General features: G+C 34.6%; 1 protein-coding gene across 4 annotated transcripts in view; it reads right to left on the bottom strand.

The window, feature by feature from the left end:
* Nucleotides 1-12,500, bottom strand: part of zgc:136472 (protein disulfide-isomerase) — a 47,110-nt gene that overhangs the window by 21,909 nt on the left and 12,701 nt on the right. For all 4 annotated transcript variants that reach the window (XM_031811232.1, XM_031811233.1, XM_031811234.1 and 1 more), the window contains exons 4-5: nucleotides 10,508-10,645; nucleotides 9,939-10,046 (exon numbers count right to left, since the gene is read on the bottom strand). In XM_031811232.1, the coding sequence (XP_031667092.1) occupies nucleotides 9,939-10,046; nucleotides 10,508-10,645 (246 nt within the window). The remainder of the gene's footprint in view (nucleotides 1-9,938; nucleotides 10,047-10,507; nucleotides 10,646-12,500) is intronic.

Here is a 12,500-nt window from a genome sequence, read left to right as displayed (position 1 = left end):
GACAGAATTGGCAGAGTCACTCTGGTTCTAATGTCTACAGATGTTCTAATGTCTACAGATGTTCTAATGTTCTAATGTCTACAGATGTTCTAATGTTCTAATGTCTACAGATGTTCTAATGTTCTAATGTCTACAGATGTTCTAATGTTCTAATGTCTACAGATGTTCTAATGTTCTAATGTCTACAGATGTTCTAATGTTCTAATGTCTACAGATGTTCTAATGTTCTAATGTCTACAGATGTTCTAATGTTCTAATGTCTACAGATGTTCTAATGTTCTAATGTCTACAGATGTTCTAATGTCTACAGATGTTCTAATGTTCTAATATCTACAGATGTTCTAATGTCTACAGATGTTCTAATGTTCTAATGTCTACAGATGTTCTAATGTTCTAATGTCTACGGATGTTCTAATGTCTACAGATGTTCTAATGTTCTAATATCTACGGATGTTCTAATGTCTAGAGATGTTCTAATGTTCTAATATCTACAGATGTTCTAATGTCTACAGATGTTCTAATGTCTACAGATGTTCTAATGTTCTAATATCTACGGATGTTCTAATGTCTACAGATGTTCTAATGTTCTAATATCTACGGATGTTCTAATGTTCTAATGTCTACAGATGTTTCTAATGTTCTAATGTCTACAGATGTTCTAATGTCTACAGATGTTCTAATGTTCTAATGTCTACAGATGTTCTAATGTTCTAATGTCTACAGATGTTCTAATGTTCTAATGTCTACAGATGTTCTAATGTTCTAATGTCTACAGATGTTCTAATGTCTACAGATGTTCTAATGTTCTAATGTCTACAGATGTTCTAATGTTCTACTGTCTACAGATGTTCTAATGATCTAATGTCTACAGATGTTCTAATGTTCTAATATCTACAGATGTTCTAATGTCTACAGATGTTCTAATGTTCTAATGTCTACAGATGTTCTAATGTTCTAATGTCTACGGATGTTCTAATGTCTACAGATGTTCTAATGTTCTAATGTCTACAGATGTTCTAATGTTCTAATGTCTACAGATGTTCTAATGTTCTAATGTCTACAGATGTTCTAATGTTCTAATGTCTACAGATGTTCTAATGTCTACAGATGTTCTAATGTTCTAATGTCTACAGATGTTCTAATGTTCTACTGTCTACAGATGTTCTAATGATCTAATGTCTACAGATGTTCTAATGTTCTAATATCTACAGATGTTCTAATGTCTACAGATGTTCTAATGTTCTAATGTCTACAGATGTTCTAATGTTCTACTGTCTACAGATGTTCTAATGATCTAATGTCTACAGATGTTCTAATGTTCTAATATCTACAGATGTTCTAATGTCTACAGATGTTCTAATGTTCTAATGTCTACAGATGTTCTAATGTTCTAATGTCTACGGATGTTCTAATGTCTACAGATGTTCTAATGTTCTAATGTCTACAGATGTTCTAATGTTCTAATGTCTACAGATGTTCTAATGTTCTAATGTCTACAGATGTTCTAATGTTCTAATGTCTACAGATGTTCTAATGTTCTAATGTCTACAGATGTTCTAATGTTCTAATGTCTACAGATGTTCTAATGTTCTAATGTCTACAGATGTTCTAATGTTCTAATGTCTACGGATGTTCTAATGTCTACAGATGTTCTAATGTTCTAATGTCTACAGATGTTCTAATGTTCTAATGTCTACAGATTTTCTAATGTCTACAGATGTTCTAATGTTCTAATGTCTACAGATGTTCTAATGTTCTAATGTCTACAGATGTTCTAATGTCTACGGATGTTCTAATGTCTACAGATGTTCTAATGTCTACAGATGTTCTAATGTCTACAGATGTTCTAATGTTCTAATGTCTACGGATGTTCTAATGTCTACAGATTTCTAATGTTCTAATGTCTACAGATGTTCTAATGTCTACAGATGTTCTAATGTTCTAATGTCTACAGATGTTCTAATGTTCTACTGTCTACAGATGTTCTAATGATCTAATGTCTACAGATGTTCTAATGTTCTAATATCTACAGATGTTCTAATGTCTACAGATGTTCTAATGTTCTAATGTCTACAGATGTTCTAATGTTCTAATGTCTACGGATGTTCTAATGTCTACAGATGTTCTAATGTTCTAATGTCTACAGATGTTCTAATGTTCTAATGTCTACAGATGTTCTAATGTTCTAATGTCTACAGATGTTCTAATGTTCTAATGTCTACAGATGTTCTAATGTCTACAGATGTTCTAATGTTCTAATGTCTACAGATGTTCTAATGTTCTACTGTCTACAGATGTTCTAATGATCTAATGTCTACAGATGTTCTAATGTTCTAATATCTACAGATGTTCTAATGTCTACAGATGTTCTAATGTTCTAATGTCTACAGATGTTCTAATGTTCTACTGTCTACAGATGTTCTAATGATCTAATGTCTACAGATGTTCTAATGTTCTAATATCTACAGATGTTCTAATGTCTACAGATGTTCTAATGTTCTAATGTCTACAGATGTTCTAATGTTCTAATGTCTACGGATGTTCTAATGTCTACAGATGTTCTAATGTTCTAATGTCTACAGATGTTCTAATGTTCTAATGTCTACAGATGTTCTAATGTTCTAATGTCTACAGATGTTCTAATGTTCTAATGTCTACAGATGTTCTAATGTTCTAATGTCTACAGATGTTCTAATGTTCTAATGTCTACAGATGTTCTAATGTTCTAATGTCTACAGATGTTCTAATGTTCTAATGTCTACGGATGTTCTAATGTCTACAGATGTTCTAATGTTCTAATGTCTACAGATGTTCTAATGTTCTAATGTCTACAGATTTTCTAATGTCTACAGATGTTCTAATGTTCTAATGTCTACAGATGTTCTAATGTTCTAATGTCTACAGATGTTCTAATGTCTACGGATGTTCTAATGTCTACAGATGTTCTAATGTCTACAGATGTTCTAATGTCTACAGATGTTCTAATGTCTAATGTCTACGGATGTTTCTAATGTCTACAGATGTTCTAATGTTCTAATATCTACGGATGTTCTAATGTTCTAATGTCTACAGATGTTTCTAATGTTCTAATGTCTACGGATGTTCTAATGTTCTAATATCTACGATGTCTAATGTTTCTAATGTCTACAGATGTTCTAATGTTCTAATGTCTACAGATGTTCTAATGTTCTAATGTCTACGGATGTTCTAATGTTCTAATGTCTACAGATGTTCTAATGTTCTAATGTCTACAGATGTTCTAATGTTTCTAATGTCTACAGATGTTCTAATGTTCTAATGTCTACAGATGTTCTAATGTTCTAATGTCTACAGATGTTCTAATGTTCTAATGTCTACAGATGTTCTAATGTTCTAATGTCTACAGATGTTCTAATGTCTACAGATGTTCTAATGTTCTAATATCTACAGATGTTCTAATGTCTACAGATGTTCTAATGTTCTAATGTCTACAGATGTTCTAATGTTCTAATGTCTACGGATGTTCTAATGTCTACAGATGTTCTAATGTTCTAATATCTACGGATGTTCTAATGTCTACAGATGTTCTAATGTTCTAATATCTACAGATGTTCTAATGTCTACAGATGTTCTAATGTCTACAGATGTTCTAATGTTCTAATATCTACGGATGTTCTAATGTCTACAGATGTTCTAATGTTCTAATATCTACGGATGTTCTAATGTTCTAATGTCTACAGATGTTCTAATGTTCTAATGTCTACAGATGTTCTAATGTTCTAATGTCTACAGATGTTCTAATGTTCTAATGTCTACAGATGTTCTAATGTTCTAATGTCTACAGATGTTCTAATGTCTACAGATGTTCTAATGTTCTAATATCTACAGATGTTCTAATGTCTACAGATGTTCTAATGTTCTAATGTCTACAGATGTTCTAATGTTCTAATGTCTACGGATGTTCTAATGTCTACAGATGTTCTAATGTTCTAATATCTACGGATGTTCTAATGTCTACAGATGTTCTAATGTTCTAATATCTACAGATGTTCTAATGTCTACAGATGTTCTAATGTCTACAGATGTTCTAATGTTCTAATATCTACGGATGTTCTAATGTTCTAATGTTCTAATGTCTACAGATGTTCTAATGTTCTAATGTCTACAGATGTTCTAATGTCTACAGATGTTCTAATGTTCTAATGTCTACAGATGTTCTAATGTTCTAATGTCTACAGATGTTCTAATGTTCTAATGTCTACAGATGTTCTAATGTTCTAATGTCTACAGATGTTCTAATGTCTACAGATGTTCTAATGTTCTAATGTCTACAGATGTTCTAATGTTCTAATGTCTACAGATGTTCTAATGATCTAATGTCTACAGATGTTCTAATGTTCTAATATCTACAGATGTTCTAATGTCTACAGATGTTCTAATGTTCTAATATCTACAGATGTTCTAATGTCTACAGATGTTCTAATGTTCTAATGTCTACAGATGTTCTAATGTTCTAATGTCTACGGATGTTCTAATGTCTACAGATGTTCTAATGTTCTAATGTCTACAGATGTTCTAATGTTCTAATGTCTACAGATGTTCTAATGTTCTAATGTCTACAGATGTTCTAATGTTCTAATGTCTACAGATGTTCTAATGTTCTAATGTCTACAGATGTTCTAATGTTCTAATGTCTACAGATGTTCTAATGTTCTAATGTCTACAGATGTTCTAATGTTCTAATGTCTACAGATGTTCTAATGTTCTAATGTCTACAGATGTTCTAATGTTCTAATGTCTACGGATGTTCTAATGTCTACAGATGTTCTAATGTTCTAATGTCTACAGATGTTCTAATGTTCTAATGTCTACAGATTTTCTAATGTCTACAGATGTTTCTAATGTTCTAATGTCTACAGATGTTCTAATGTTCTAATGTCTACAGATGTTCTAATGTCTACGGATGTTCTAATGTCTACAGATGTTCTAATGTCTACAGATGTTCTAATGTCTACAGATGTTCTAATGTTCTAATGTCTACGGATGTTCTAATGTCTACAGATGTTCTAATGTTCTAATATCTACGGATGTTCTAATGTTCTAATGTCTACAGATGTTCTAATGTTCTAATGTCTACGGATGTTCTAATGTTCTAATATCTACGGATGTTCTAATGTTCTAATGTCTACAGATGTTCTAATGTTCTAATGTCTACAGATGTTCTAATGTTCTAATGTCTACGGATGTTCTAATGTTCTAATGTCTACAGATGTTCTAATGTTCTAATGTCTACAGATGTTCTAATGTTCTAATGTCTACAGATGTTCTAATGTTCTAATGTCTACAGATGTTCTAATGTTCTAATGTCTACAGATGTTCTAATGTTCTAATGTCTACAGATGTTCTAATGTTCTAATGTCTACAGATGTTCTAATGTCTACAGATGTTCTAATGTTCTAATATCTACAGATGTTCTAATGTCTACAGATGTTCTAATGTTCTAATGTCTACAGATGTTCTAATGTTCTAATGTCTACGGATGTTCTAATGTCTACAGATGTTCTAATGTTCTAATATCTACGGATGTTCTAATGTCTACAGATGTTCTAATGTTCTAATATCTACAGATGTTCTAATGTCTACAGATGTTCTAATGTCTACAGATGTTCTAATGTTCTAATATCTACGGATGTTCTAATGTCTACAGATGTTCTAATGTTCTAATATCTACGGATGTTCTAATGTTCTAATGTCTACAGATGTTCTAATGTTCTAATGTCTACAGATGTTCTAATGTTCTAATGTCTACAGATGTTCTAATGTTCTAATGTCTACAGATGTTCTAATGTTCTAATGTCTACAGATGTTCTAATGTCTACAGATGTTCTAATGTTCTAATATCTACAGATGTTCTAATGTCTACAGATGTTCTAATGTTCTAATGTCTACAGATGTTCTAATGTTCTAATGTCTACGGATGTTCTAATGTCTACAGATGTTCTAATGTTCTAATATCTACGGATGTTCTAATGTCTACAGATGTTCTAATGTTCTAATATCTACAGATGTTCTAATGTCTACAGATGTTCTAATGTCTACAGATGTTCTAATGTTCTAATATCTACGGATGTTCTAATGTTCTAATGTTCTAATGTCTACAGATGTTCTAATGTTCTAATGTCTACAGATGTTCTAATGTCTACAGATGTTCTAATGTTCTAATGTCTACAGATGTTCTAATGTTCTAATGTCTACAGATGTTCTAATGTTCTAATGTCTACAGATGTTCTAATGTTCTAATGTCTACAGATGTTCTAATGTCTACAGATGTTCTAATGTTCTAATGTCTACAGATGTTCTAATGTTCTAATGTCTACAGATGTTCTAATGATCTAATGTCTACAGATGTTCTAATGTTCTAATATCTACAGATGTTCTAATGTCTACAGATGTTCTAATGTTCTAATGTCTACAGATGTTCTAATGTTCTAATGTCTACGGATGTTCTAATGTCTACAGATGTTCTAATGTTCTAATGTCTACAGATGTTCTAATGTTCTAATGTCTACAGATGTTCTAATGTTCTAATGTCTACAGATGTTCTAATGTTCTAATGTCTACAGATGTTCTAATGTTCTAATGTCTACAGATGTTCTAATGTTCTAATGTCTACAGATGTTCTAATGTTCTAATGTCTACAGATGTTCTAATGTTCTAATGTCTACAGATGTTCTAATGTTCTAATGTCTACAGATGTTCTAATGTTCTAATGTCTACCGATGTTCTAATGTTCTAATGTCTACGGATGTTCTAATGTCTACAGATGTTCTAATGTTCTAATGTCTACAGATGTTCTAATGTTCTAATGTCTACAGATGTTCTAATGTCTACAGATGTTCTAATGTTCTAATGTCTACAGATGTTCTAATGTTCTAATGTCTACAGATGTTCTAATGTCTACGGATGTTCTAATGTCTACAGATGTTCTAATGTCTACAGATGTTCTAATGTCTACAGATGTTCTAATGTTCTAATGTCTACGGATGTTCTAATGTCTACAGATGTTCTAATGTTCTAATATCTACGGATGTTCTAATGTCTACAGATGTTCTAATGTTCTAATATCTACGGATGTTCTAATGTTCTAATGTCTACAGATGTTCTAATGTTCTAATGTCTACGGATGTTCTAATGTTCTAATATCTACGGATGTTCTAATGTTCTAATGTCTACAGATGTTCTAATGTTCTAATGTCTACAGATGTTCTAATGTTCTAATGTCTACGGATGTTCTAATGTTCTAATGTCTACAGATGTTCTAATGTTCTAATGTCTACAGATGTTCTAATGTTCTAATGTCTACAGATGTTCTAATGTTCTAATGTCTACAGATGTTCTAATGTTCTAATGTCTACAGATGTTCTAATGTTCTAATGTCTACAGATGTTCTAATGTCTACAGATGTTCTAATGTCTACAGATGTTCTAATGTTCTAATATCTACAGATGTTCTAATGTCTACAGATGTTCTAATGTTCTAATGTCTACAGATGTTCTAATGTTCTAATGTCTACGGATGTTCTAATGTCTACAGATGTTCTAATGTTCTAATATCTACGGATGTTCTAATGTCTACAGATGTTCTAATGTTCTAATATCTACAGATGTTCTAATGTCTACAGATGTTCTAATGTCTACAGATGTTCTAATGTTCTAATATCTACGGATGTTCTAATGTCTACAGATGTTCTAATGTTCTAATATCTACGGATGTTCTAATGTTCTAATGTTCTAATGTCTACAGATGTTCTAATGTTCTAATGTCTACAGATGTTCTAATGTCTACAGATGTTCTAATGTTCTAATGTCTACAGATGTTCTAATGTTCTAATGTCTACAGATGTTCTAATGTTCTAATGTCTACAGATGTTCTAATGTTCTAATGTCTACAGATGTTCTAATGTCTACAGATGTTCTAATGTTCTAATGTCTACAGATGTTCTAATGTTCTAATGTCTACAGATGTTCTAATGATCTAATGTCTACAGATGTTCTAATGTTCTAATATCTACAGATGTTCTAATGTCTACAGATGTTCTAATGTTCTAATGTTCTAATGTCTACAGATGTTCTAATGTTCTAATGTCTACAGATGTTCTAATGTTCTAATGTCTACGGATGTTCTAATGTCTACAGATGTTCTAATGTTCTAATGTCTACAGATGTTCTAATGTTCTAATGTCTACAGATGTTCTAATGTTCTAATGTCTACAGATGTTCTAATGTTCTAATGTCTACAGATGTTCTAATGTTCTAATGTCTACAGATGTTCTAATGTTCTAATGTCTACAGATGTTCTAATGTTCTAATGTCTACAGATGTTCTAATGTTCTAATGTCTACAGATGTTCTAATGTTCTAATGTCTACGGATGTTCTAATGTCTACAGATGTTCTAATGTTCTAATGTCTACAGATGTTCTAATGTTCTAATGTCTACAGATGTTCTAATGTCTACAGATGTTCTAATGTTCTAATGTCTACAGATGTTCTAATGTCTACGGATGTTCTAATGTCTACAGATGTTCTAATGTCTACAGATGTTCTAATGTCTACAGATGTTCTAATGTTCTAATGTCTACGGATGTTCTAATGTCTACAGATGTTCTAATGTTCTAATATCTACGGATGTTCTAATGTCTACAGATGTTCTAATGTTCTAATATCTACGGATGTTCTAATGTTCTAATGTCTACAGATGTTCTAATGTTCTAATGTCTACGGATGTTCTAATGTTCTAATATCTACGGATGTTCTAATGTTCTAATGTCTACAGATGTTCTAATGTTCTAATGTCTACAGATGTTCTAATGTTCTAATGTCTACGGATGTTCTAATGTTCTAATGTCTACAGATGTTCTAATGTACTAATGTCTACGGATGTTCTAATGTTCTAATGTCTACGGATGTTCTAATGTTCTAATGTCTACAGATGTTCTAATGTTCTAATGTCTACAGATGTTCTAATGTTCTAATGTCTACAGATGTTCTAATGTTCTAATGTCTACAGATGTTCTAATGTTCTAATGTCTACAGATGTTCTAATGTTCTAATGTTCTAATGTTCTAATGTCTACAGATGTTCTAATGTTCTAATGTCTACAGATGTTCTAATGTTCTAATATCTACGGATGTTCTAATGTTCTAATGTCTACAGATGTTCTAATGTCTACAGATGTTCTAATGTCTACGGATGTTCTAATGTTCTAATATCTACGGATGTTCTAATGTCTACAGATGTTCTAATGTCTACAGATGTTCTAATGTCTACAGATGTTCTAATGTCTACGGATGTTCTAATGATCTAATGTTCTAATGTTCTAATGTCTACAGATGTTCTAATGTTCTAATGTCTACAGATGTTCTAATGTCTACAGATGTTCTAATGTTCTAATATCTACGGATGTTCTAATGTCTACAGAATTGGCAGAGGTGGGGGTGTTGCTATATTTACAAAGGACAATGTAAATGTTTCTATATCTCTTGATGACTCTGTCCCTAAGCAGTTTGACTGACTGTCTCCTTAACTTGGTCATAATAACCAGCTGTGCTGCCCCTCTGTCCCTAAGCAGTTTAGGAGACATTGTAAAGCTAGCTAGTTGAGACATTGTAAAGCTAGCTAGTTGAGACATTGTAAAGCTGGCTAGTGGAGACATTTTAAAACTAGCTAGTTGAGACATTTTAAAGCTAGCTAGTGGAGACATTTTAAAGCTAGCTAGTTGAGACATTTTAAAGCTAGCTAGTTGAGACATTTTAAAGCTAGCTAGTGGAGACATTTTAAAGCTAGCTAGTGGAGACAATTCATGCTGAGGAATGACTTTACAAATCTCCATCTGCTACACATGCGTCTGGGCATGTGTGTGTACGTATGAGTGTGTATTTTATGTGAGTGTGTGTGTGTACCTGTCCGTTGTATTCAGTAACCAGCTCCAGTTGATGAACGGTGATGAAGGAGATGAGATCCTCTTTAGTCATCTGACTGGTTACCTTCAATACCTGTACAGGGGTAGACTACACACACAGGTTACCATCAATACCTGTACAGGGGTAGACTACACACACAGGTTACCATCAATACCTGTACAGGGGTAGACTACACACACAGGTTACCATCAATACCTGTACAGGGGTAGACTACACACACACAGGTTACCATCAATACCTGTACAGGGGTAGATCACTCACACAGACACACAGACACACAGACACACAGACACACAGACAGACAGACAGACAGACAGACAGACAGACAGACAGACAGACAGACAGACAGACAGACACACAGACACACAGACACACAGACACACAGACAGACAGACAGACAGACAGACAGACAGACAGATAGATACAGGTTTAGACTACATCAGATGACTCCTTCACATTATAGATCAGCCTAGTATGTTGATATTTGACTGTAGTTTTAGTTAGTAGAAGGTAAAACAGATTTCAGACACAACCTGTGTGTGACTAACCTGTCGGACTAGCAGCACGGAGTCTTGTGTGATGTCATACTTCCTGAAGATGTCTTGGTCCCGGGTCACAGAGAAAGGGAGGTCAGGGAGGTCAACGGCGGCGGCGTAGAAAACCTCCACACGACCCCGCTCCACGTCCTAGACAAAGACAAACACAGAAACGTTTCAAATACTGTCTGGAGGGAGGTAGGGACGCTCCACGTCCTAGACAAACACAGAAACGTATCAAATACTGTCTGGAGGGAGGTAGGGATGCTCCACGCCCTAGACAAACACATAAACGTATCAGATACTGTCTGGAGGGAGGTAGGGACGCTCCACGTCCTAGACAAACACAGAAACGTTTCAAATACTGTCTGGAGGGAGGTAGGGACGCTCCACGTTCTAGACAAACACAGAAACGTTTCAAATACTGTCTGGAGGGAGGTGGGGACGCTCCACGTCCTAGACAAACACAGAAACGTATCAAATACTGTCTGGAGGGAGGTGGGGATGCTCCACGTCCTAGACAAACACAGAAACGTTTCAAATACTGTCTGGAGGGAGGTGGGGACGCTCCACGTCCTAGACAAACACAGAAACGTATCAAATACTGTCTGGAGGGAGGTAGGGACGCTCCACGTCCTAGACAAACACAGAAACTTGTAAAATACTTTGTTTCAATCCACAAATCACATTACAGTCAAGAAAGATCCAAACATGTCATAGGTCACGGATATACAGCAGAGCAGTACCTTCTCCTCCATACAGCTAGACTGACCATACCAGCTGAAACAGAGCAGTACCTTCTCCTCCATACAGCTAGACTGACCATACCAGCTGAAACAGAGCAGTACCTTCTCCTCCAGACAGCTAGACTGACCATAACAGCTGAAACAGAGCAGTACCTTCTCCTCCATACAGCTAGACTGACCATACCAGCTGAAACAGAGCAGTACCTTCTCCATACAGCTAGACTGACCATACCAGCTGAAACAGAGCAGTACCTTCTAAGGTTAGGGTTAAACTAAACCGAAGGTTAGGGTTAGGGTTAAACTGAACCGATGGTTAGGGTTAGGGTTAAACTAAGCCAAAGGTTAGGGTTAGGGTTAAACTAAACCGAAGGTTAGGGTTAAACTAAACCGAAGGTTAGGGTTAGGGTTAAACTAAACCAAAGGTTAGGGTTAGGGTTAAACTAAACTGAAGGTTAGGGTTAGGGTTAAACTAAACCGAAGGTTAGGGTTAGGGTTAAACCAAACCGAAGGTTAGGGTTAAACTATATCGAAGGTTAGGGTTAGGGTTAAACTGAACCGAAGGTTAGGGTTAGGGTTAAACTAAACCGAAGGTTAGGGTTAGGGTTAAACTAAACCGAAGGTTAGGGTTAAACTAAACCGAAGGTTAGGGTTAGGGTTAAACTAAACCGAAGGTTAGGGTTAAACTATACCGAAGGTTACGGTTAAACTGAACCGAAGGTTAGGGTTAGGGTTAAACTAAACCGAAGGTTAGGGTTAGGGTTAAACTAAACCTAAGGTTAGGGTTAAACTAAACCGAAGGTTAGGGTTAGGGTTAAACTGAACTGAAGGTTAGGGTTAGGGTTAAACTAAACCAAAGGTTAGGGTTAAACTAAACCGAAGGTTAGGGTTAGGGTTAAACTGAACCGAAGGTTAGGGTTAGGGTTAAACTAAACCGAAGGTTAGGGTTAGGGTTAAACTAAACCGAAGGTTAGGGTTAGGGTTAAACTGAACTGAAGGTTAGGGTTAGGCTTAAACTATACCGAAGGTTAGGGTTAGGGTTAAACTAAACTGAAGGTTAGGGTTAGGGTTAAACTAAACCGAAGGTTAGGGTTAGGGTTAAACTAAACCGAAGGTTAGGGTTAGGGTTAAACTAAACCGAAGGTTAGGGTTAGGGTTAAACTAAACCGAAGGTTAGGGTTAGGGTTAAACTGAACCGAAGGTTAGGGTTAAACTAAACCGAAGGTTAGGGTTAGGGTTAAACTAAACCGAAGGTTAGGGTT

The sequence above is a fragment of the Oncorhynchus kisutch genome, unplaced genomic scaffold, assembly GCF_002021735.2.
Source record: "Oncorhynchus kisutch isolate 150728-3 unplaced genomic scaffold, Okis_V2 Okis01b-Okis20b_hom, whole genome shotgun sequence".
Lineage (NCBI taxonomy): Eukaryota > Metazoa > Chordata > Actinopteri > Salmoniformes > Salmonidae > Oncorhynchus > Oncorhynchus kisutch.
This window is presented reverse-complemented; position numbering and strand designations above follow the sequence as displayed.